This window comes from Salvelinus alpinus, chromosome 22, assembly GCF_045679555.1.
Source record: "Salvelinus alpinus chromosome 22, SLU_Salpinus.1, whole genome shotgun sequence".
Lineage (NCBI taxonomy): Eukaryota > Metazoa > Chordata > Actinopteri > Salmoniformes > Salmonidae > Salvelinus > Salvelinus alpinus.
In genome coordinates this window covers 333,284-360,837 of record NC_092107.1, presented here as the reverse complement: position 1 = coordinate 360,837, position 27,554 = coordinate 333,284, and the positions used below count along the sequence as shown (strand labels likewise).

The window sequence follows — 27,554 nt, the reverse complement described above, 5'->3', positions numbered from 1 at the left end:
TACATCAATGATGTTGCTCTTGCTGCGGGCGATTCCCTGATCCACCTCTATGCAGACGACACCATTCTATATACTTCCGGCCCTTCCTTGGACACTGTGCTATCTAACCTCCAAACGAGCTTCAATGCCATACAACACTCCTTCCGTGGCCTCCAACTGCTCTTAAACGCTAGTAAAACCAAATGCATGCTTTTCAACCGTTCGCTGCCTGCACCCGCACGCCCGACTAGCATCACCACCCTGGACGGTTCCGACCTAGAATATGTGGACATCTATAAGTACCTAGGTGTCTGGCTAGACTGCAAACTCTCCTTCCAGACTCATATCAAACATCTCCAATCCAAAATCAAAGCAAGAATCGGCTTTCTATTCCGCAACAAAGCCTCCTTCACTCACGCCGCCAAACTTACCCTAGTAAAACTGACTATCCTACCGATCCTCGACTTCGGCGATGTCATCTACAAAATAGCTTCCAATACTCTACTCAGCAAACTGGATGCAGTTTATCACAGTGCCATTCGTTTTGTTACTAAAGCACCTTATACGACCCACCACTGCGACCTGTATGCCCTAGTCGGCTGGCCCTCGCTACATGTTCGTCGTCAGACCCACTGGCTCCAGGTCATCTACAAGGCTATGCTAGGTAAAGTGCCGCCTTATCTCAGTTCACTGGTCACGATGGCTACACCCACCCGCAACACGCGCTCCAGCAGGTGTATCTCACTGATCATCCCTAAAGCCAAAACCTCATTTGGACGCCTTTCCTTCCAGTTCTCTGCTGCCTGCGACTGGAACGATTTGCAAAAATCTCTGAAGTTGGGAGACTTTTATCTCCCTCAACAACTTTAAAAATCTGCTATCCGAGCAGCTAACCGATCGCTGCAGCTGTACATAGTCCATCTGTAAACTACCCACCCAATTTACCTACCTCACCCCCCATACTGCTTTTATTTATTTACTTTTCTGCTCTTTTGCACACCAGTATCTCTTCTTGCACATGATCATCTGATGATTTATCACTCCAGTGTTAATCTGCTAAATTGTAATTATTCGATTTATTGCCTACCTCATGCCTTTTGCACACATTGTATATAGATTCTCTTTTTTTTTTCTTTTTCTACCATGTTATTGACTTGTTTATTGTTTACTCCATGTGTAACTCTGTGTTGTCTGTTCACACTGCTATGCTTTATCTTGGCCAGGTCGCAGTTGCAAATGAGAACTTGTTCTCAACTAGCCTACCTGGTTAAATAAAGGTGAAAAAAAATAAAAATAAAATAAACATCAACACCATTATCCCAGAAATATTAGACCCACTCCAATTTGCATACCGCCCTAACAGATCCACAGATGATGCAATCTCTATTGCACTCCACACTGCCCTTTCCCACCTGGACAAAAGGAACACCTATGTGAGAATGCTATTCATTGACTACAACTCAGTGTTCAACACCATAGTGCGCTTAAAGCTCATCAATAAGCTAAGGACCCTGGGACTAAACACCTCCCTCTGCAACTGGATCCTGGACTTCCATGACGGGCCACCCCCGGGTGGTAAGGATAGGCAACAACATATCTGCCGCCCTGATCCTCAACACAGGGGCCCCTCAAGGGTGCGTGCTCAGTCCCCTTCTGTTCTCCCTGTTCACTCATGACTGCACGGCCAGGCACGACTCCAACACCATCATTAAGTTTGCCGATGACAACAGTGGCCTGATCACAGACAATGATGAGACAGCCTATAGGGAGGTCAGAGACCTGACCGTGTGGTGCAAGGACAACAACCTCTCCCTCAACGTGATCAAGACAAAAGGAGATGACTGTGGACTACAGAAAAAGGAAGACAGAGCACACCCCCATTCTCATCGACGGGGCTGTAGTGGAGCAGGTTGAGAGCTTCAAGTTCTCAACTTGTTCTCACATCAACAAACTAACAAGGTCCAAGCACACCAAGACAGTCGTGAAGAGGGCTCAACAAAACCTATTCCCCCTCAGGAGACTGAAAAGATTTGGCATGGGTCCTCAGATCCTCAAAAGGTTTTACAGCTGCACCATCGAGAACATCCTGACTGGTTGCATCACTGCCTGGGTATGGCAACTGCTCAGCTTCCGACCGCAAGGCACTACAGAGGATAGTGCGTACGGCCCAGTACACCACTGGGGCCAAGCTTCCTGCCATCCAGGACCTCTATACCAGGCAGTGTCAGAGGAAGGACCTAAAAATTGTCAGACTCCAGCCACCTTAGCCATAGACTGTTCTCTCTGCTACCGCACAGCAAGCAGTACCGGAGCACCAAGTCTAGGTCCAAAGGTCTTCTAAACAGATTCTACCCCCAAGCCATAAGACTCCTGAACATCTAATCAAATGGATACCAAGACTATTTGCATTGCTCCCCCCTCTTCTACACTGCAGCTACTCTGTTATTATCTATGCATAGTCACTTTAATAACTCTACATGTACATATTACCTCGCCACTGGTGCCCCCGCACATTGACCTTGTACCGGTACCCACTGTATATAGCGCCGCTATTGTTCATTTACTGCTGCTCTTTATACATGTTATTTTTAATCTTACTTTTTAAAGTTATTTTCTTAAAACTGCATTTCACTGTCATGTCTACAGCTGTTGTATTCGGCACGTGACAAACTAAATTTGATTTGATTTTTGACCATTTTAATTGAAAACAATAACAGTAAGGTACTTAATTATCACCCTGAAATGATTTGATATCGAGATGAAAATGGCTGCATTGGGCCTTTAAGTTACCTTGATCTCAGAAGGCTTGGGGCTGCAGAAGCCTTCCTCCACCTCCATCTTGTAGTGGCTGCTAAACTGGCTCCCATCCAGCAGAGTGAGGCCCACCCCAGCCTCCAGGCCACCATAGTCCTTCCCCCCAGTGTTCATGGGGGAGTAGCCCATGATGTGCTGCTCCAGGGAGGGAGGGGTGGGGAACATCTTGTGCAGGTCAGCTGAGCCTGGGGACAGGAAGGTGAACGGAATAATCACCCCATTGTTTGGTAAATTAATGTAGGATACAGTGATGACCTAAAGAGGAACTTTAAGGAAGGTATTGGAGAAAGGGGACATACTTATGCAGGACAGAGGGTCCAGATTTGATGTTTTGTGTTCCTTACTGCCAAACTTGTCTCCATTAACTCCTGCTCTCCTGGATCCAGGCTGTTGGGGACAGAACATTTAGAATGTTTTAAACAGGCTTTGATCAAAACATGTAGAGATATTTTTTAAGACTTTACACAATGTTCTGTTAGCAAAGTATCAACGGGGGATATGGAAACAGACAAAAGGATATGTAATCCAAACGATGTCCCCCCCGTGTAGATGATAACTACAGTGCCTTCAGTAAGTATTCATACCTCTTAACTTATTCCACATTGTTGTTACAGCCCGAATTCAAAAATTGATAAAATATTTTCCCCCCCACCCATCTACATACAATTTCCCATGATAAAGTAACAAATGTTTTGAGGAATTTTTGTAAATCTCATTTAAATAAGTATTCACACCCCAGAGTCAATACTTTGTAGAAGCACCTTTGGCGGCGATTACAGATTTGAGTCGTCATGGGTATGTCTGTATCCTCTTTGCACAGCTGGATTGGGGGATTTTCTCAAGCTCTGTTAAGTTAGATGGGGAGCAGCAGTGGACAGCAATCTTCAAGTCATTCCACAGATTTTCAATGAGATTCAAGTCTGGGCTTTGGCTGGGCAACTCAAGGACTTTCACATTCTTGTTCTGAAGCCAATCCAGCCTTGCTTTGGCTGTATGCTTGGAGTTGTTGTCCCGTTGGAAGGTAAATCTTTGCCACAGTCTAAGGTTGTTTGCACAATAAAGCAGGTTCTTATCAAGGATTTACCTGTATTTGGCTACATTCATTTCCCCCATCTATCCTTAGTCTTCCAGTCCCTGCCGCTGAAAAGCATCCCCATAGCATGATGCTGACACCACCATGCTTCACAGTAGGGATGGTGTTAGATGTGTGATGAGCTGTGCTTGGTTTTCTCCAGACATAGCGCTTTGCATTCAGGCAAAATAGTAAATGTTTTACTTCATCGGACCACATTATATTTTGCCTTATGCTCAGTCTTTCACATGCCTTTTTACAAATTCCAGTTGTGCTGTCATGTGCCTTTTTCCTCAGGAGTGGCTTCTGTCTTGCCACTCTTCCATAAAGCCCAGATTGCTGAAAGGCTGTATAGACTGTAGAGACCGATGTCCTTCTGGCAGGTTCTCCCATCTCAGCCAAGGAACTCCGTAGTTCTGTCAGAGTGTTCATTGGGTTCTTGGCCACCTCCCTGACCAAGGTACTTCTTGCCAGGTTGCTCAGTTTGGTCAGACAGCCAACTCTATCCAGAGTCTGGGTAGTTCCAATTTTTCAACACTCTAGAAATGATTTTATACCTTGCCTAATCACAATTCTGTCTCCGACATCTACTGACAGTTGATTCAACTTAATTGTGTAGTATCGGTTCTTACATGCACTGTCAACTGTGGGACCTTATATAGACAGGTGTGTTTCTTTCTAAAATCAACTAAATTGGCCATTGGTGGACTCCAATCAAGTTGTAGTAACATCAAGGATGATCAAAGGAAATTTGATGCGCCTGATCTCAATTTGGACTGTCATAGCAAAGGAGTGCATTTAATTTGCTGAAATCTCTAAAAACATGTTTTAACTTTGTCAATATGGGGTAGTGTGTGTAGATGGGCGAGAATTTGTATTGAATCTATTTTGAATTCAGGCTGTAGCACAACAAAATGTGGATTATGTCAAAGGGAATGAATACTTTCTAGAGGCACTGTATACTCTACTGACCGCTAGCTCATCTTCGTCTGAGTTGAAGAGGTTGTCCAGGTCGTTGATGGACACAGCCAGGTCTGTCTCATGGATGAGGCTGGTGGAGGGTACAGGCTTTCCACCAGCTGCACCCTGACCATCTGCACACACACACACACAGGGAGAGAGAAGACAGACAACAAAGGAAGCCCCCTCAGTAACCACTCTGGATGACCATTTTATTGACATTCCAATCTTTTATAGTTATACAAAAGTGATTAAAACAAACTCTCCAACAAGAAGGAAATGCTCACCATCTGCTGAGGTCCCACTGCCATCGTCACCCTAAGAGAAACAAACACCAGCAGAAAACGTGTTATTCTCTTAGCATCTGCTACATCAGTGGTTCCCAACCAGGGGTACTAAGACCCCTGGGGGGTACTTGTCTATCCACAAGGGGTACTTTGAGAAGACTCATGAGGCCATAAGCTTACTGGTAAAATGCACGAGGGAGTACTTCAGGGGTACTACGGGCAAAGCAAAATTCAGTTGGTGGTACAGTAAGCAAAAAAGGTTGGGAACCACTGTGCTACACCATCCCATAAGCAAAGGCGAAGTATACACATCAGTCAACTGAACTAACAAATCCTACCACATTAGGTAAGATTAGGAAAAGTGTTTAGGGATAACTATGGAATTAATTATTAGAAACTCATGTTTGATACTCACCTTGTGTCTCTTGCTGGTCTCTCTGTCCGAGCCAGGTTTGTCCTTCTTGTCAGTGAAAGTGAACTCCTCGTCTCCCTCCACGAAGGCGTAGGGGTCTGGTTCCTCCTCCTGGTCCTCGTCAGCCATGGCAGCCGCTAGGTGGCTGTTCCTCCTCTGGGTGTAGGTCCTCACCAGGTCTTCAGACACCTTCAGAGGCCTGCCAGAGCCAGACATCAATCTGAGAGGAGACAATGTTACATAGATGATCAGAGAGTCATGTGAAAGGAGGGGAAACTGCATATATAATGCTCCAAGTGGATGTACACAGAGAGAGTGGGAGAAACCAAATATCTATCATAGCCACTCATCACCTTAGTGCTTATAGTAAGGTTTATCATTACATGTTGAAAGAGAGGAGGGGTAGTGTACTCACTCTGTGACAGAGACAATGTTCTCCTGTCCTCCTCCTTCCCCGGAGTCATCCTGTAGTTTGTCCACAGGCAACAGTGGTGTGAAGAAGTCTGAGGTCTTCTTCCGTGGCAGGTTGAAGTACTTCCAGGGGTTGTGGGCCGAGTCTTCGTTGGGGTTGATGGCTGATCCCACATAGACAGTGGGTTCCAGGGAATCAGGGTAGGCAGGGGGGAAAGGCAGAGGCAGGGGCTCCAGGTGGGGCTCGTCAGACGAGGTCTTTTGGGGCAGCAGGCAGGGCTCGGAGGAGGGGGGATAAAAGTGTTGGTGGATGGGTGTGGAGGAGCTCTTCATGGCCCCAGGGTCTTCCTCCCCGCGCTCGCAGGGGTGGGGGCTGAGAGGAGGGGGCTGGGGGGAGCCGGCCAGGTCTTGGAGGGGCCTGTGGGTGTGCAACATGGGGGCTTTGGAAGGGGCCGTGTCCACGTGGTGCAGGCTGGGGTAGGGGCCCTCATCCTGGGTTCTCATACACAGCCTCCGGGGCTCCATGGCCTGCTCCTCAAACACATAGCTGCGGTGGTGGAAGGGTGTCTGGGGCCTCTTCTGCTGCTTCTCCCCCTTCTCCAGCTTCTCGCCCAGCTTGTGTTTGGGCAGCGGCTGTGAGGGCTGGCCCACCGACGGGGGGTTTCCTGAGGTGCTGCCTGATCGTTGTTTCTGGTTTTTATGCCTGGGGTAAAGAGAGACAAATTATTTGAATAGCAATTTACTGAATGTTCACTTCCAAGGTGTCTGTGATTAAATCATATCCCCTAAAGCATGCATTCCCAAACTGGGGTACGCCAAATAAAAGTGATATATATTTTTATTTTTTACATTTTCAAACAGTCCATTTATATTTTCCAACGGGGCTATACATTTGGGTGAGGTTTTTTCCTTGCTTGAGTAGCCTCGTTTCACTGCCAAAAATAAAATTAAACCATCTAGTGTTCAGCGAAATAAACACCACAATGTCAAATACAGGTAGCCTAGTCAAATAATTAACATCCAAACACATTAAACATTACTCTCTCGCGGGAATTCTACTAACGGTCCGTATGTAGCCAAACGTAGCTGCTGCTCATTCCGTTTGCTCGAAAATGGGTGAATAGTAAAAAAAGAAAAAGCAAGGCCCGCATCCATACACACACATACCAGCTCTACTGGTAGTACTGCTACTACCAGCAGTACGACACCTGCACCTGTCGATGACAAGTTGTTCTGCTTCCACGAGCACATCCAATGCTAGCATTAGTAATTCTACATTTGTTGTTAGCCCAGCTAGCATGGACACTGACAGTTGTGATCTGATGCAGCCGAAGAGCTACTGCCCCCTTACCCGGGAAAGCACCTTACAGACAGGGACGTTGGACCATCGGAGAGGCGCAAATACGATGAGAACTACATCGATTTGGGGTTCACTTATATTGGGAGTAGTGCCTTTCCTCAGTCAGTGTGTTATAGGTGCAAAGGTACTATCTCACAACTCGATGAAACCTTCACTCTTGCGCAGACATTTAGAAACAAAAACATGCCCATTTAAAAAATAAGTCACGGGAGTTTGAGAGAATTAAGATGACTTTCAAGTAGTAAGACATGTATAAAAGCAACAGATACCATTAATAAGGAGCTAGCAGCGTCTTATATGGTGAGCTACCGAGTGGCTAGGACAGGCAAGTCCCATACTAATGTGGGGGACTTAATTCTTCCTGTTGCCGCAGATACGGCTGGGGGAAAAGGCCCCAAAAAACTATACTAACAATGCCTTCATCAAACACTGTTTCACAATGCATCAGCAACATGGCAGGAGATGTTTTGAAACAATTACTGCTTCGCATACAAGCCAGTGAATTCTATGCTTTACAGCTGGATGAGTCAACAAACGTGGCAGGCCTGGCACAGCTCCTGGTATATGGCCGTTACGTTTATGGGTGGGTCAATTAAGGAAGACCTCTTCTGCAAACCACTGGAAATGATTTTTTAAAGTACTGGAGAGCTTTGTGACATCAAATGGACTTTGGTGGTCAAGATGTGTTGGTATCTGTACTACTGATGGCGCAAAAGCCATAACAGGGAGACATAGTGGAGTGGTAACGTGCGTGTAAGCAGTTGCTCCTGACGCCACTTGGGTACACTACAGCATCCACCGAGAGGCTCTTGCTGCCAAAGGAATGCATGACAGCTTAAGATATGTTTTGGACACTAGTGAAAATCTTCTCTATCTGCATCAACAAGGACAACAGACAGGTCTTTCAATCATTGTATGATTTGTGTAAATGAACTCAAGCTTACGGACAATGTCAAATGTGATATACAGTGGCTTGCAAAAATATTCATTGAATATTCATTCGTTGACATTTTTCCTATTTTGTTGCCTTACAACCTGGAATTAAAATAGATTTTTTTTTTTGGGGGGGGGGGGGGGGGTTGTATCATTTGATTTACACAACATGCCTACCAATTTTTTATTGTGAAACAAGAAATAAGACAAAAAATAGAACTTGAGCATGCATAACTATTCACCCCCCCAAAGTCAATACTTTGTAGAGCCACCTTTGCAGCAATTACAGCTGCAAGTCTCTTGGGGTATGTGTCTCTATAAGCTTGGTACATCTAGCCACTGGGATTTTTGCACATTCTTCAAGGTAAAACTGCTCCAGCGCCTTCAAGTTGGATGGGTTCCGCTGGTGTACAGCAATGTTTAAGTCATACCACAGATTCTCAATTGGATTGAGGTCTGGGCTTTGACTAGGCCATTCCATGACATTTAAATGTTTCCCTTTAAACCACTCAAGTGTTGCTTTAGCAGTATGCTTAGGGTTATTGTCCTGCTGGAAGGTGAATCTCCGTCCCAGTCTCAAATCTCTGGAAGACTGAAACAGGTTTCCCTAAAGAATTTCCCTGTATTTAGCGCCATCCATCATTCCTTCAAATCTGACCAGTTTCCCAGTTCTTGCCGAAAAACATCCCCACAGCATGATGCTGCCACCATAATGTTCTCGGGGTGATGAGAGGTGTTGGGTTTGCGCCAGACATAGTGTTTTCCTTGATGGCCAAAAAGCTCAATTTTAGTCTCATCTGACCAGAGTACCTTCTTCCATATGTTTGGGGAGTCTCCCACATGCCTTTTGGCAAACACCAAAATGTGTTTGCTTATTTTTGTCTTTAAGCAATGGCTTTTTCTGGCCACTCCTCCGTAAAGCCCAGCTCCGTGGATTGTACGGCTTAAAGTGGTCCTATGGATAACCTTGCCTGGTCCGTGAGTTTTGGTGGGCGGCCCTCTTGGCATGTTTGTTGTGGTGTCATATTCTTTCCATATTTTAATAATGGATTTAAAATGGTGCTCCATGGGATGTTCAAAGTTTATTCTGATATTTTTTTTTATAACCCAACCCTGATCTGTACTTCTTCACAACTTCGTCCCTGCCCTGTTTGTAGAGCTCCTTGGTGTTCATAGTGCCGCTTGATTGGTGGTGCCCCTTGCTTAGAGGTGTTGCAGACTCTGAGGCCTTTCAGAACAGGTGTATTTTTACTCAGATCATGTGACACTTAAAGTCCACCTGTGTGCAATCTAACTAATTATGTGACTTCTGAAGGTAATTGGTTGCACCAGATCTTATTTAGGGTCTTCATAGCAAAGGGGGTGAATACATATGCATGCATCACTTTTCCATTTTTTAAACTTTTTTAAATAAGTAACTTCTTTCATTTCCCTTCACCAATTTTGACTAGTTTGTTTATGTTCATTACATGAAATCAAAATCATTTTAAATTACAGCTTGTAATGCAACAAAATTGGAAAAACACCAAGGGGGATGAATACTTTTGCAAGGTACTGTAGTGAAGCACCTGAGTGAGTTGGGTGTGCAATTACACGGGTACTTTCCCAAAAAAGATGACACAAACAACTGGATTCGTTATCCTTTTCATGCCCTGCCTCCAGTGCACTTACCGATATCTGAACAAGAAAGCCTCGTCGAAATTGCAACAAGCGGTTCTGTGAAAATTGAATTTAATCAGAAGCTACTACCAGATGTCTGCATAGGGCTGCGCTCAGAGTAACTTGCCTTGGCAAAACACACTGTTAAGACACTGATTCCCTTTGCAACCACGTACCTATATGTGTGGATTCCCGGCCCTCACTAGCATGAAAACTAAATACAGGCACAGACTGTGTGTGGAAAATGATTTAAGACGGAGACTCTCTCTAATATAACCAAACATTGCAGAGGTATGTGCATCCTTTCAAGCACATCCTTCTCATTAACCTGTGTTGAGTTATTCACAATTTTCGATTAACAAATAAAGTTTTATATGTAAGATGGCTAAATAAAGAGCAAAATTATATTTAAAATATTATTATTTGTGCCCTGGTCCTAATAAGAGCTCTTTGTCACTTCGCACAAGCCAGATTGTGAAAAACTCACACTCATTCTTATGTTTAATAAATGTATCGTATAGTGTGTGTGTGTGTGGCAGGCTTACAATGATGGCAAAAAAAACAGCATTTGAGAGTGCGCTGACCCTGGTGCTAGAGGGGGTACGCAGCTGCAGGTTGAATGTTTGAAGGGGTACGGGACTATAAAAAATTTGGGAACCACTGCCCTAAAGGACTCTGGTGAGTTATGGGGGAAAATTCACATCAGCCCAAAACACATAAAATATGGCCCACAGGCCAGATCTGGCCCATGACACAATTCTATCCGGCTTTCACAATGATTAGGGTTGCCAATTCATTTTGGCCCGCTTCCATACCGCACACGACGCACTGCACTACAAGTCCCAGCAAGCACTGCCAACTTGTTGAGCGCCAAAGGCAGTCCATTGCCACACACACCTCCTCCCAGACTCAGGAGCCAGCCAGACATCTTCGTGTCAAAAATCTATTAGATAAAGGATTCACACAGAGTATAACTTACTACTAAAGGACACACACGCAAGTATAAATTAGTTAACAGTTGAGTCATCTACTTGATGAAATTACAGCCCGATGTGCTTGCACATCAACTCAACATCAATTGCGCTGTCCCGTTTTGAGCACGTAGCAGAGGGACAGTACACAGGCAGTCCTCCTAGGCTACTAAAATGTTGCAGTCTGGCTTCGGTTTTTAAAGCTTGACAATGAATAACCCACCCAAAAAACAAAACTTAAATATGTTTTACTAGGGTCGCAGCATATTAGCCAACGCACATCCGCAAGCATAGGATGGACAAATATTATTTATCTTGTTTCATGTTAAATTGCTATATAGAGCACCCCATGGTCAATTTCATTTTTTTTTAAAGGCGCATATTTTTTCAATAAAACAAATGCCAGTGTGGGTCGCAGTTGTATGCACGTTATACTCTAAAAACAAACATACTATTTCTGGCCTGTAGATTATTTTATTCAATATGGCCCGTGTGGTGATTGAGTTAGACAATCCTGGCCTACAACAACCCCCACCGTTATAAACATGATCCACAGTACCTTGAGCAGTTGCAGTGTGCCCTATGCGAGAACTCCACAAAATCCCACACTCCTGTTTTGTCCCCCTCCTCCTCCTCACAGGTACCGTTGGTCAATGTAGCAAACTTCCTCCTGACAAAGAACCAGACAAACAGAGCTCAGCAGACAGACTCCTTCAATAGACCAGTAGTATACGAATCAGTAGGGTGAGGTGACGGGTAGTGTACGTACTTGTTCTGGGCCCGGTTGGTAGTACACTCCTGCCACACGTTCTCCACCACCTGGGCAGCCAGCCTGCGGGGGATCTTGCTGCCGTGGATACCGCTGCTGTTGGAGCTGAAACCATCCACTGTCGAGCAGAGCTTCAACCACCTCTGTGCTGCCTGAGAATCTACAGGGGAAAAGAAAGTAACTTACGTGATAATGCCCGAGAAGCCGGTGTTTGGAAGATATATAGGCACAGGTGTTAGTACCGCGAAGAAGTCGAGGGCCGGCAAACCGTGAGAATATAGTCACCAAACACTGGCTTCGAGGGCATTATCACTTATACAACGGGTTACCAACATATTTAAATAATGATTGACATATTTTCCTTCATAAACATTCTGGGGCCTCCCGAGTGGTGCAGCGGTCTAAGGCACCGATCAGTGCTCAAGGCGTCACTACAGATCCGGGTTCGATCCAGGGCTGTGTCGCAGCCAGCCGCGACCATGAGACAGCTTCGTCCAGGTTAGGGGAGGGTTTGGCCTCCCGAAGCCATGCACACTGTACGGTGTTTCCTCCGACACAAATGGTGCGGGTGGCTTCCAGGTTAAGCGAGCAGTGTCAAGAAGCAGTGCAGCTTGGCTGGGCCATTTTTTTGTAGGACGCATGGCTCTCAACCTTCGCCTCTCTTGAGTTCGCACGGGAGTTGCAACAACAGGACAAGACTAACTACCAATTGGATATAACGAAATTGGGGAGAAAGGGGGGGAGTAGCAAAAAAAAAAAAAAAAAAAAAGCCCCTTTGTTTTGATGTATTTAGTCATACTATTTCATCTTTCCACAAGATGTAGTCCTGACACAAATCTAGGCTTGCTACCCAAGCCAGCGGGTCATTCGTTCTATCGGTTCGGTTGCCAGAGACATAACCCAGTCGTTAAGTCTTTTTGTTCTAAATCTATGGACGCGACTCGGGCGTTCGTTCTAAATGTTCCGTTGCTATTGTAACAGTATAGCTTCCGTCCCTCTCTTCGCCCCAACCTGCGCTCGAACCAGGGACCCTCCGCACACATCAACTGCCTCCCACGAAGCATCGTTACCCATTGCTCCACAAAAGCCGCAGCCCTTGTAGAGCAAGGGGAACAACTACTTCAAGGTCTCAGAGCGAGTGATGTCACCGATTGAAACGCTATTAGCGCGCACCCCGCTAACTAGCTAGCCATTTCACATCGGTTACACCATGATGGCTGGCAACGTTCTTATCCCTTGCTTGCTAGCCAGCCAACTTCAACTAACAGTCACATCAAACAGTTTTTTGGGGGATACATTCATAACAATGAGCTAATGATGCGCGATTTCACCTGGCATTGGCTCTCTCGCCAGGCCACTGTTGAGAAGAGATAGCCAACTACACAGCGAACACTATCACTTCAAACTGAAGCAGGAATGACAACAAACTAGCTGCATTATGTATTTTTCGATTGACATATCTTTGTGTGTGTGTGTATATAACACATATACATAAACACACAAATTATGCTGATTCATGATTTCGACTGACTGAGAAAAGCTGCCAATATGTCTGTCTAGTCCCAACTCCAGAAACGCTCATTACTATGGGACAGCAGGAGATCGAATTTCAATATTGAAACAATGTTGCAAATGTCAGAGATAGACAGCAAGGTTAATACAAATCTCCGCTGTTGAAAACCAAATGTTAGTCTAAAAGAAATGGGAGATAATGTCTAGATGGTTTTTAGTGTAGATCTAGTATATAAATTGTATGGCTGGGCTAATGAGACTGGATTGCAGTCAGATGAAACAGAGTAAATAGTCATTTCAACGTCAGATTTAGACAGCGGTAACTTGTGGAATAGACACCGGCTGAAATGCGGTTTTAACCAAATCAGCATCCAGGATTAGGCCTACCCGTAGTATAAATTAATATAATACTCAGTATTAGTGTACACTACTCACTTATCAAAATAATCAGTTAGCCATTGTGCTTCTACATCTGCATTGCTTGCTCTTGGGGGTTTTAGGTGGAGTATCTGTATAAGCACTTTGTGACAAGTGTTGAAATTTGATTGATTGAACGCATCAATGTTAAATAATTCAAAAGATGGACACTGAACCCAGACAGCTACACTTGCAGAGTTTGTGGTCCTAATAGACTAATTAGTAAAATGGTAAGGCTACCTGTTTGGGCCTCCTCCGGTGATGTGGGAGGGGTAAGGGTGACAGAGGACATGGCAGGGTCTCTGTGGGCCCCATGGCCCTCACACAGGACGGGTGAGGGGTTGGCTGATCCCTGTGGGGCCAGGGCAGGTAGGTCTGACTGGGGAACCAGTACTAGACAGGCAGGGTACACCATCCTCACTCCAGCTGGAACAGATCAGCATAACACATTTAGTCAGTGAGTTTCCATCAGAAAAACACACAACTGCAATACCACATACTAACCATTAGAATAACATCCACACTGGACAACACACAACTGTAGCAACAACCCCCATCTTACCAACAAGGACCTCCACGGCTGCTAGTGAGTCGTCCTCCCAGTCTGCATCCTCCATCTTGTCCTCAGGGCGGTCCTTGGCAGGGCTAATGGGATAGAACTGCCTCCACTCCGCAATAAGTTTCTGGGTGGGGTGGTCAGACATCTTGAAGGACTGGCCCGTGACCGTCCCGTTCAGACCGTATGGACTCAAGATGACTGTGGAAGGGAGAGAGGGGACATGAAGTGTGAGGTCAGCACAGGTCAGAATAGAGTCTTGACTAGAGATACATTTATTATGACAGCAGAGAGCAAGACTATGCTTTAATTATAAATACTACTGCATTGCCTTTGACATAAAAAACCTATGGACATTCTAGTATTTAACCAATGGCAGGTAGATCAACTGTTGTCTCAATAGGATATGGCTGGGTGACCAGGATATAGCTGGGTGACCAGGCCATGACTGGTTAGACCCACCTTGCAGGGGGCTGGCATTTTGTTGTGCCAGGCTCAGATGTTCTTCACCTAGCCTCTGAACAGGCTGGTGCTGGGCAATCTCCACGCTGGTGCACACGTTACTGTCCCCATGCAGGAAAAAGGTGAACGCACACGACAAGTGCTCACTGCAGAGGGGATGGAAAAAGTCATTCTCAGATCAATCTGGAAATATAATGGTCGGTACGATATTCCTTAGTGAAGCAATCAGAGTGAAACATCAAAATATTCAATGTCTTATGAGATACAGAAAAATAACAGAAAGCTAAATAATTTATTGTCAATTGGATTAACTGGTACCAGGACAAATGACAGGTTACATAAATGCAAAAGAATGTGCAATTAAACGTGGTTAAACAGTGAGGTGACAGGATACTACAGCCAAATTAAAACTACATCAAACAAATCTACAGTCCTATGAGGATGTTAGCAGGGCTGGGGCTTGAAATTAAAAGGTAAACAAAGCTCTGCTGCTGTATGCTGAGTAAAGTCCCATATTCATGATTTCTTGACAGACCAAGCAAGTCAAGATTGCACGGATTTGTAATAAACCAGTCTTTCTTCCCTTCTCCCTGAGGCTCACTCATGTTATACGTGCACTGAACAGCTAACAGTAAACGTAGTGATAAAAAACAAAAACTATTCCCATTTGTTTTTCCTCAATCGAAAAGGAGCTTAGGTGGTGGGTGTGGCAGGGGGTATGGCAATGGGCTTGGTCGGCGCTGAAATTCTCTACACAATTTCCTGCAATTCTACCATTTTCTCCATGGAGCGATGATACTTTTTTGAAGTTTAAAAGCTAATTTCGTGCTATACTACATGTTCTGCAATGGAGCGAAGAGAAAATTGTATAGTTTTAAAGCTAATTTACTGCAGTTATATGCATTTTGCTATGGCTAATGCGGTGTTCTTATGCTCAAAACAAAATCAATACTGCTAAATTCATTGTTTTTGTAATGATCAATTCTCCCTGATTGACAAGCTTTTATTTTGGTGATTGTAGTACTCAAAGTTTATTATAAAAAATATATATATACACATCGCTTTGTAAAGTATTCTGACCCTTGAAGGTCCCCAAGAACACAGTGGCCTCCATTCTTAAATGGAAGACGTTTGGAACCACCAAGACTCTTCGAAGAGCTGGCCGCCCGGCCAAACTGAGCAATCAGGGGGGAGAAGGGCCTTGGTCGGAGAGGTGACCAACAACCCGATGTTCACTCTGACAGAGCTCCAGAATTCCTCTGTGGAGATGGGAGAAACTTCCAGAAAGACAAACATCTCTGCAGCACCCCACCAATCCGGCCTTTATGGTAAAGTGACCAGGCGGAAGCCACTCCTCAGTAAAAGGCACATGACAGCCCACTTGGAGTTTGCCACAAGGCACCTAAAGACTCTCAGACCATGAGAACCAAGATTGAACTCCTTGGCCTGAATGCCAAGCGTCACGTCTGGAGGAAAACTGGCACCATCCCTATGGTGAAGCATGGCGGCAGCATCATGCTGTGGGAATGTTTTTCAGCGGCAGGGACTGGAATACTAGTCAGGATCGAGTGAAAGATGAACGGATCCAAGTTCAGAGAGATCCTCAATGTAAACCTGCTCCAGAGCGCTCAGGACCTCAGACTATGGTGAAGGTTCACCTTCCAACAGGACAACAACCCTGAGCACATAGCCAAGACAACGCAGGAGTGGCTTCGGGACAAGTCTCAATGTCCTTGAGTGGGCCTGCCAGAGCCTGGACTTGAACCCGATCGAACATCTCTGGAGAGACCTGAAAATAGCTGTGCAGCAACGCTCCCCATCCAACCAGACAGAGCTTGAGAGGATCTGCAGAGAAGAATGGAAGAAACTCCCCAAATACAGGTGTGCCAAGCTTGTAGTGTCATACCCAAGAAGATTCTAGGCTGTAATCGCTGCCAACGGTGCTTCAACAAAGTACTGAGTAAAGGGTCTGAATACTTTTGTAAATGTTTATTATTGTTATTAAATTAGCGAAAATGTCTAAAAACCTGTTTTTAATTTGTCATTATGGGGTAGTGTGTAGATTGAAGAGGAATTGCTTTTATGTAATCAATTTTAGAATAAGGCTGTAACCAAACAAAATGTTGAACAAGTCAAGGAGTCTGAATACTTTCCGAAGGCACTGTAGGTCTATTATCTTTCTACATACCTTCTCTCTGTTTTTAGTTGCTTAAGTATACACAAAGCGGTTTTCATCTAAAAATGTAGTTAATCTACTTTGGACATAGGCAGCACGTCAAGGATTACAACGGTAGAAATCTTTCCAGTCAAGTCATTAAACAAACCTTGATTTGCTATAAGGTTGAATCAAAGATGGGAATGTTGGCACGAGAAGGCACCTGACAGGGTTACCATTTTCAAACAAATCTTTACAATCAAAACTTTTACAGTCTGTGTCACATAGATAGCAGCTACATTACTTTGCTGAAAGGATAATAGTCTCAACATACCAGAAATACACAAGTCACATATAAACTGAAGACTAGATGACAGGCTATTGGTCTGTTCCTAGAGCGACAGGACCATGTCTGCACCACAGAAAAAGCTCATTGTCCATGAATGGGTCAGAGGATGGGTGTGAGGGTTGAGAGAAAAGGAGAGCAGGGAAGGGAGTGAGGGCCAGAGTGGCAACAACATTCCTCACATATTTGTTGTGCACTTCTATGTCATTAAAATCTACCTCCAGGTGCCAATGCCTGCTTACTGTGAGGAAAATTATCAGTGAGGCCTGAGCCCTGGCCTTCAACCAGCATGGACAAGACAGAAGATTATTTTAGTTTCAGTTAAAAGTGATCCTCCAAAACACCAACATTCCTTAAAATAGGCCTAGTTAAAAATAGACTATTATGGAATTTAAATGTTAAACAACAAGGCTTTATTTCCTCACGAGTGCTGCACAGCCAAGCGGCTAAACATACCAAAACAGTTCCTGTTGACATGGTTAGTGTAAAACCACAGTGCAGACTCAGCATGTTCCAAAGACAGCCCTGTTTACCAGACAGAGAGTACAGGCGACAGTGAGACCGCTGGATCTCACTCACACCCCCACCCACTCTCATTTTCACCAAGTCCAAGCAGGCACTGCTTCAACACCCACTTGTAGATGTCTTCATCCAGAACATTGGAGGCCAAGGGGCCAATTGTCAAACACTTCACACCCGTAAACACATCGTGACACCTTAACCCCCCAGTGAACATGCATTGCAATCACCTCAATTCTATCTCATTCTACCGTGTGTGTGGGGTGGGGGCTCTGAAATTAACAGAGCAAAACGGAAATGCTTGAATTACTTGGACAGGCAAAACAGACAGGGCTCAAATTAGCTCCTCAAGACACTCCAGGATTCCCCCAGGCTCCATTCAAGTGCAGGGGGAAGCCAAAACTGTGATGTCATTCCCCTTAAAGAACCATTCGGGCACACATTTTTTCTCTCGAGGCAAGCCTAAGTCAGTAGCCGAAGTCTATGCCCCTTCATCTGTGATTAGTCAAGAGTAGTGATTCTTCAATAATTTATGTTGCCATTCAAGGAGAGACTACTCATTTTTATGCACATTTTTACATTGACAAATACTGCACCAAACATCTTTGATGTAAAATTAGGTGACCAAAATTATCTCTGCAAAATCGTCAAAATTAATGACGGATTTATTGAGTTCTTAGATTAATTCTGACAATTTTGAATAAGTGTATACTGGCTACGTCGTCTCAAAATGGACAAACAGTAGCATTGACGTTTTTCCCCCCTAGATTTTCAAGCGAAGGTCTTTAAGGGAGTGTGCGAGCACACCTGTTAGGTTGGCCTAGCCGAACTGAAGCATGCTCACGCATAACAGGGCAAGAATTAATACAGTATGCATGTCTACTCTCAGCAGCAGAACAAAACAATCTGCTGCTTGTTCAGCCTGAGACAGGCATAGATTCCCTAATCTTTCCAAATTAATTTAATGGCAGTATAGTAGTTATTTTGGAAATCAGTCAGATAATCTGTGCAGGCTGACTCACGTGAACAAGTATACATTCACCTGTACTGACAAATACTCTACGGACAACAGGAACAGGAAACTCTAGACATCCAAGTAATCCAGCCGGGCTATTAACAGAAAAGAATACCGAAGCGGACATGAACTAAACATATGCTACCTTTGAAGAGCAAAGTGTCCTAGGTGGATTTCAATGAATCCATCTATACAATTTACCTCAGGGTTTGTTTCAAGAATAAATCATATGGGACAAAAGTGTCAGATAGGGAGTAAATAACAAAGTGTCTACATTTCTATGGCCTGTGTTAGAAAGCATATGCCCAAACATCAAGAGGAAAACTATCACACTAAGAAACGGCTGAATTTCACACTAGACACCAATGCATGTCATTAACAACTTTGATTGGCATCCACTCAATTTACTGTAGGCCTACATTTGTATCCAACCAATTTACTTCTCTTGGCAGACATTTTAATCCAGTGCAATGCATTTCTAAAATCAATAAGGAAGTACACTGATCAGGATGACTAGTTGACCTGCTGTATACATTTACTAGAAACAGTCAACAGAGCACTCTGCAATACTGATGAAGACATCAATGCACTAGTTACAGAAGAGGGTTATTAAGGGGACTCTTACCTCTTATTGATGGGCTTCTCATCCTTCTCGTAGGGCTTGACAAACCACTTGCCAATACGGACAAAGCTGCGGTTCATGAGGCAACGCTCCAACAGGTTATGGACAGCTTTGAACAGGAGTGTGCGGCACTCATAGGACAAGCCACTCTCCCACTCGCCGTCCTCCTCACCTGAGCCAGGAAGAGAGAAAAGACAGTCAGATTCCTGCTGAATGTTCCATCAACATCACAACTGTAAACAAGAACTCAAGAATTGGTGGTGTCACTTTTTGCCATGGGTTCAAACACTTCAGATAAAGATAGGATGGGAATTTTTGACCATCTGCCAATGTTTACAATAAAACTCAACACATTATGCAACCATGTAAATAATATGTTAAAGGGAACTCCACTCAAAAACAAGTCAAGCGGTCTCGCCTTCAAGATATTTGACATTCAAAACCCAAAGTGTCACCACCCACATCATGAAGATATATATTTTTTTGCTTTGTCAGTGGCAAGGCCTATAAGATCTAGCCACCAGGCAGCCCCGTAGCTCCCTACAGGGTAAAGCTAACTACTTTAAAAGGAGCTGCGACCCCAATGAAAAAGCTGATGGGAGATATAATTTATGCGTTCATATGATTGGTATCGTGATGTGCAAACCCACTCCCAACAACAGGCAGAACTCAAAACTGTAGGCCCAACATGTAAACTACTTGCATCTTTTGTTAATGAAAGATGCAGGCAGTCATTGAAGTGTGTCAGCCTGTGGACTACTGTGGGTCCTCAACTGAGCAGTGTCTCTCCCCATTTGCATGACACTTGCAGCCCCTCTCCCAAGTGTCAACTGAGAGTTCATCCTAACTCCAATGCCATGTGAGCAACAAGCAACCATTCCTGTGGCAGAGGCTAGCCCTTACTTGACAGCTCGTGGTGGATGAGCTCGGCGAAGCTGGGGTCATCCCCCCACCAGAAGAGCCAGAGCTCGCGGCGACCCGGGGTGTGGTGCCTTCGCCACACGCTTAGCACATCGGCCGCCAGGCACCGACTGAAGCTGCACAGGATGGGGTCCTCCTCCGTCACGGGGAACAGGATGGGCGAGGAAGTGGGCCCCTGCCACACAAAACGTCGCCATTTTATCCCAGTCAGGTCAGCCTGGGGGACAGGGTGAGAAAAGAGAGCTGAGACAGAGGCCCAATCCAAAAAATGAACACTACACCATGTGCACTTGTAGAGATTTGAGAGGATTTGACAGGTGCAAAGAATATGGTACTAGCTCCACCTTGCCATCTGATAGGCTAGGTGGAAGTTTCACCATATTGCTTATACCAACCAAATCCTTTCAGATCTCCAAAAGTGCATAGGGTCCATTTGGGATTGGCCCAGAGAGAGGCTTCAAGCCCGCTGAATGCAAAGCAGTGCAGTAGTAGCCTGACAACTTTAACAGCTGCACTATCCAATCAATGTGAAGCACCTCCAAATACAAAATGTAAAGGAATGCACCTGTTCCTTCTGTGCAACCTAACCTTCCAACTCATTAGTCTTCAGGGTTCAAAGGGTGGGAAATCCCTTTCTATCAAAGTATTTAGTGCCAATGGATATTACCTGGAATACCTTTGAATGCTATGCAACACATTTGCCAGAAAAATTATATAGTACCAATTCAAAATATGACAAGATATTTCTTATATCCTAGTTTCAATAAAATATACAGTTTCAGAATCACTAAAACTATTTGTTGTTTTTGTCACAATGCGTTGCTTTATCTTGGCCAGGCTGCAGTTGTAAATGAGAACTTGTTCTCAACTGTCCTACCTGGTTAAATAAAGGTGAAAAAAAAATAAAAAAAATAGAAAATAAAATAACTAGTAGCCTATAGTTCATATTATGTACACTTATCTGGGTACCCTGCTTAAAGTTCTATCCATAGGGGAGTACCACATAATACTACAATGAGGAAGTGTGAAACTCAGTAGATTCTTGAGTTGTAGTTGACAGCATTGGCAATAGGAATGCTCACTGAAGAAAACAATACTGTAGACATAATCATAGGCTGACTCATGATATTGTTGGCCTAAAAAGTTATCCATAACTAGCTAGCTACCTAGCCAAGCATCAAGTTGTAAACAAACAAGGAACACCATGACTAGTTGCTAACTAGTTGGATATATGCAATTGCAGTCAAAATACGTTGCTAATGGTGCTGATGTGAAGAATAATAAACACATCTCACAATGACAGACATCACAAAACAAACTGAACCTAGCAAGCCAGTTAGCCAACATTAGCTAAATTAGCTAGCTAGTGAGCGACATGATATAGGTAACTAAGTATTTTTGTAGTTGAATCTGGTGAACTTCAATTGCTATAAACTAACATGTCAACCAATATTAATGTTAGCTAGCTAACGTTAGCGCACTTGCAAAATTGCATTAGCCAGCAATCTAGAACAGGCCTTGACGCCTCCACAGTCAGCTGTAGTCAAGCGGTTTAGCTTGCTGACTGGCTAGCCAAAATGGCTTTCTGGCCTCAGTTTGAGCTAGCTAACGTTAGCATGCTAATAGCGAGTTTAATCACTTACCAGGCAAAATAGGTTGGAGTGGCAGTCCTCCAAACTGGCCCCGTTTGGTACAAAACATGAACTCATCCTCACAGAGTGGTTGAACAATCCATCGTCTCAGTTACAGAGAAGAGCAATATTCAGCTAAGTTTTAAACTATTTAATCTGGATAGAGTATTTCGTCAAATACCCCATAAAACTAAGATGCTAACTGGCTAGTTATTTATACAACCGGTTGATGATGGCTAGCCACTACGCTAGCTAAACAATATCGCTGTCTTGATAGCCAGCTAACACAACTAGTTAGCTTTCTACGCTAACAAATTCATCAACCCCACTTCGAGTCCGTTTTCTTACTTTACTACACAATACGTTTAATAAAATATATACACGAACCATACCACAACCTCACCATAAAGTAATCTACTAGTAATCTTAAACAATTTCAGAGCAAAGAAACTCTCCCCTCTTGAGTTTCGCTAGCTAACATAGCCAAGTCAGACTAAATAAAACAGTTAGCTAACACCACCCTTCTATTCCCCATAGTCGCCGGAATCCGATAAAACTATAAAAACTTTCACTCAAATACTGAAATCATGATGTAAATGTCCAGTATGGTTAAGCATTTGCGTTCACTGATTCTCGGGTCCTGCAGGTTTCCATTTGAATTCATGGATTGAATTCTTTAATGGCGGCCAGGAGGACAACTCTGCCTCCCAACTCCCATTGGCCAATGTGTGGTAACGGGAAAAGAGGGGGGGGGGGTCAAACTATAACTGATGGCTCGTAGCTGAGTTTACTGATCAAACCAGTGAGATCAAACCTTTGTATCAGGCAAATCTCAGCCTATAATGATCAACACGCTTTCAGGCTCCAGTCAGCTATAATCTATAACAACTGCATTGTATTATTAGCTGCCATTATAGCAAGCCTTTTGGAGTTTTCCCTGGCAATTAAAAAATATATATATATTATATGAAACATTTCTAGGTATACCCTTGTACTGTATACCTAGAAGGGATAGATATATAGATACAATATAAATCTGTTTTTATAAATAACACCTACTACTATCAATAACATACAGTGGCTATTTCTATATACATTTTGTGTGCATCCTAGATATGGGTGCTGTTGCCTACAAGAATATATGGGAAATATATGGGAAGGTGAGATAAGGAATACCTGGGAGAATGCGATGAGAATGCTGACCTTGAGTTTGTCTGTCCATCAGGGAAACACTAATGCTCTGTGCTTAATGGAAATAGTAAAAACATAACCTCTCATCCTGGCCCAAGGCAGTCCTGAGGCTGCACCTGAACATCGCAGGTAACCCTCAAGACACATACAGTGGGGAGAACAAGTATTTGATACACTGCCGATTTTGCAGGTTTTCCTACTTACAAAGCATGTAGAGGTCTGTCATTTTTATCATAGGTACACTTCAACTGTGAGAGACGGAATCTAAAACAAAAATCCATAAAATCACATTGTATGATTTTTAAGTAATTAATTTGCATTTTATTGCATGACATAAGTATTTGATCACCTACCAACCAGTAAGAATTCCGGCTCTCACAGACCTGTTAGTTTTTCTTTAAGAAGCCCTCCTGTTCTCCACTCATTACCTGTATTAACTGCACCTGTTTGAACTCGTTACCTGTATAAAAGACACCTGTCCACACACTCAATCAAACAGACTCCAACCTCTCCACAATGGCCAAGACCAGAGAGCTGTGTAAGGACATCAGGGATAAATTGTAGACCTGTACAAGGCTGGGATGGGCTACAGGACAATAGCCAAGCAGCTTGGTGAGAAGGCAACAACTGTTGGCACAATTATTAGAAAATGGAAGAAGTTCAAGATGACGGTCAATCACCCTCGGTCTGGGGCTCCATGCAAGATCTCACCTCGTGGGGCATCAATGATCATGAGGAATGTGAGGGATCAGCCCAGAACTACACGGCAGGACCTGGTCAATGACCTGAAGAGAGCTGGGACCACAGTCTCAAAGAAAACCATTAGTAACACACTACGCCGTCATGGATTAAAATCCTGCAGCGCACGCAAGGTCCCCCTGCTCAAGCCAGCGCATGTCCAGGCCCATCTGAAGTTTGCCAATGACCATCTGGATGATCCAGAGGAGGAATGGGAGAAGGTCATGTGGTCTGATGAGACAAAAATAGAGCTTTTTGCTCTAAACTCCACTCGCCGTGTTTGGAGGAATAGAAGGATGAGTACAACCCCAAGAACACCATCCCAACCGTGAAGTATGGAGGTGGAAACATCATTCTTTGGGGATGCTTTTCTGCAAAGGGGACAGGACGACTGCACCGTATTGAAGGGAGGATGGATGGGGCCATGTATCGCGAGATCTTGACCAACAACCTCCTTCCCTCAGTAAGAGCATTGAAGATGGGTCGTGGCTGGGTCTTCCAGCATGACAACGACCCGAAACACACAGCCAGGGCAACAAAGGAGTGGCTCCGTAAGAAGCATCTCAAGGTCCTGGAGTGGCCTAGCCAGTCTCCAGACCTGAACCCAATAGAAAATCTTTGGAGGGAGCTGAAAGTCCGTATTGCCCAGCGACAGCCCCGAAACCTGAAGGATCTGGAGAAGGTCTGTATGGAGGAGTGGGCCAAAATCCCTGCTGCAGTGTGTGCAAACCTGGTCAAGAACTACAGGAAACGTATGATCTCTGTAATTGCAAACTAAGGTTTCTGTACCAAATATTCAGTTCTGCTTTTCTGATGTATCAAATACTTATGTCATGCAATAAAATGCAAATTAATTAATTAAAAATCATACAATGTGATTTTCTGGATTTTTGTTTTAGATTCCTTCTCTCACAGTTGAAGTGTACCTGTGATAAAAATTACAGACCTCTACATGCTTTGTAAGTAGGAAAACCTGCAAAATTGTCAGTGTATCAAATACTTGTTCTCCCCACTGTAGGTCTCCTGCAAAAAAGCCCAACATGTCACCAAAACTGGGCACATATGTACTAAATGTTTGAATTTGTGAAAGGTTTCTCATGTTATTTTTCAGAAGGTAACATGACATAAGGTAGATTCAAAAGGTAAATAGAGGTTAATGAAGGGGAATCATACCTCAAACATACACATAACTGCATGGGGGAGCTCTGACAGAATTTTGGCTTGATGCGTGAAAAACACTAAAATCGTTCCTATGACTTGAATGGGATTTATGCCACAAATGCTAAAACGTTATCATGGAATCAGTGCCAGGGAAACTAAACAAAAAAAAATGAATTGCTGTCATATCTTGTCCATAGACTGCTTACAGGGTAAGAACACCAATGTGCCATTTTGTAGTTTAGATGAACTATCCCTTAAAATTTAAGACATTTATCAGATGCTCTTATCCAGTGGTGTAAAGTACTTAAGTCAAAATACTTTAAAGTGCTACTTAAGTAGTTTTTTTGGGTATCTGTACTTTACTATTTATATTTTGACAACTTTTACTTTTACTTCACTACATTCCTAAAAAGAATATTGTACTTTTTACTCCGTACATTTTCCCTGACAACCCAAAGTACTCATTACATTTTGAATGCTTAGCAGGACAGGGAAATTGTGAAATTGACACACTTATCAAGAGAACACGTGGTCATCGCTACTGCCTATGGTCTGGCGGACTCACTAAACACAAATGCATCTTTTGTAAATAATGTCTGAGTGTTGGAGTGTGACCCTGTCTATCCGTACATTTTCTAAACAAGAAAATGGTACTGTCTGCTTTGCTTAATTTGAGGAATTTGAAATGATTTATACTTTTACTTCTACTTTTGACACTTAAGTATATTTGAGAAATTACATTTACTTTTGATACCTAAGTATATTTGAGCAATTACATTTACTTTTGATACTTAAGTGTATTTAAAACCAAATAAATACTATTTTAAAGTACTATTTTACTGGGTGACTTTCACTTTTACTTGAGTAACTTTCTATTAGGGTATCTATATTTTTACTCAAGTATGACAATTGGGTACTTTTTCCACTACTGCTCTTATCCAGAGCGACTTACCGCTGCAATTAGGGTTGCTCAAGTGCACAGACAATAGTTTTTCACCTAGTCGGCATGGGAATTGAAATTCCAACCAGAACATCAATACATCCACTTTTCATCTAATAAAATCTCATAAAATCTTCAATACGTTAGAAAAAGCAAAAGATAAAATTGATTCATTTCACAAAATATATGGTTCATTATGAGTCTCAAATAAAAAGTGTCTATCACTGTTTTTATCTGGCAAAATCCAAACAAGTGCACCGTGTCATGCAGTACCACTTATCACCATGTGGCAGTAGCACCAGTAAGATACATTTATTTTTACGGAAATTGGCAGTAGCCACCCCGTCTGACTCAGACTGGCTACTGCTGGTTTAGAGGGGATAGTAGCATAGAAGACATCCTCTTCCACAGCGAAGAGGACGTCAAATAATTCATACATGAGGTTGTTGACACTGGCAAATATTATTCAAGGAGAGCTGGTACAACATGCTGGAATGCTGAGTTACTTGAACTGGCCATATTTACTTTATGCCAAGGTTGGCCACGCAGCAAAATTTAATCTAGGCAGTATACAAACCAGATGAGGTTTAACACTTTTTAAAGTCTACACTACCGGTCTAAAGTTTTAGAACACCTACTCATTCAAGTAAAAAAAAAAAGGGTATACTGAAGATAGCCCTATTTGGTAAAAGACCAAGTCCATATTATGGCAAGAACAGCTCAAATAAGCAAAGAGAAATGACAGTCCATCATTACTTTAAGACATGAAGGTCAGTCAATATGGAGCATTACAAGAACTGAAAGTTTCTTTAAGTGCAGTCTCAAAAACCATCAAGCGCTATGATGAAACTGGCTCTCATGTGGACCGCCACAGGAATGGAAGACCCAGAGTTACCTCTGCTCCAGAGGATAAGTTAATTAGAGTTACCAGCCTCAGAAATTGCAGCCTAAATAAATGCTTCAGAGTTCAAGTACCAGACATCTCAACATCAACTGTTCAGAGAAGACTGTGTGAATCAGGCCTTCATGGTCAAATTGCTGCAAAGAAACCACTACTAAAGGACACCAATAACAAGAAGAGACTTACTTGGGCCAAGAAACACGAGCAATGGACATTAAACTGGTGGAAATTTGTCCTTTGGTCTGGAGTCCAAACTTGAGATTTTTGGTTCCAGCCGCCATGTCTTTGTGAGACAAGGTGTGGGTGAACAGATGACCTCTGCATGTGTATTTCCCACCGTAAAGCATGGAGGAGGTGGTGTTATAGTGTGGGGGAGCTTTGTTGGTGACACTGTCAATGATTTCTTTAGAATTCAAGGCACACTTAACCAGCATGGCTACCAGAGCATTCTGCAGCGATTACGCCATCCCATCTGGTTCGGGCTTAGTGGGACGATCATTTGTTTTTCAACAGGACAATGACCCAACACACCTCCAGGCTGTGTAAGGGCTATTTTACCAAGGAGAGTGATGGAGTGCTTCATCAGATGACCTGGCCTCCACAATCACCCGACCTCAACCAAATTTAGATGGTTTGGGATGTGTCGGACCGCAGAGTGAAGGAAAAGCAGCCAACAAGTGCTCAGCATGTGGGAATTCCTTCAAGACAGTTGGAAAAGCATTCCAGGTAAAGCTGGTTAACAGAATGCCAAGAGTGTGCAAAGCTATCAAGGTAAAGGGTGGCTACTTTGAAGAATCTAAAATAGTTAGATTTGTTTAACACTTTCTTGGTTACTACATG

The 27,554-nt window shown here is 43.5% G+C and overlaps 1 protein-coding gene across 1 annotated transcript in view; it reads right to left on the bottom strand.

Annotated features, from left to right (window-relative positions):
* The window catches only part of LOC139548717 (mediator of RNA polymerase II transcription subunit 13-like), a 33,471-nt gene extending 10,974 nt beyond the window's left edge, over positions 1–22,497 (bottom strand). The window contains exons 1-14 of the mRNA XM_071358465.1: positions 21,796–22,497; positions 20,135–20,369; positions 19,235–19,403; positions 14,575–14,720; positions 14,119–14,313; positions 13,797–13,982; positions 11,628–11,787; positions 11,418–11,528; positions 5,940–6,638; positions 5,528–5,744; positions 5,113–5,143; positions 4,838–4,959; positions 3,093–3,180; positions 2,770–2,978 (exon numbers count right to left, since the gene is read on the bottom strand). Coding sequence (XP_071214566.1) covers positions 2,770–2,978; positions 3,093–3,180; positions 4,838–4,959; positions 5,113–5,143; positions 5,528–5,744; positions 5,940–6,638; positions 11,418–11,528; positions 11,628–11,787; positions 13,797–13,982; positions 14,119–14,313; positions 14,575–14,720; positions 19,235–19,403; positions 20,135–20,369; positions 21,796–21,861 — 2,634 coding nt within the window. The 5' untranslated portion in view covers positions 21,862–22,497. The remainder of the gene's footprint in view (positions 1–2,769; positions 2,979–3,092; positions 3,181–4,837; positions 4,960–5,112; positions 5,144–5,527; positions 5,745–5,939; positions 6,639–11,417; positions 11,529–11,627; positions 11,788–13,796; positions 13,983–14,118; positions 14,314–14,574; positions 14,721–19,234; positions 19,404–20,134; positions 20,370–21,795) is intronic.
* Between the last annotated feature and the right edge of the window lie 5,057 nt (positions 22,498–27,554).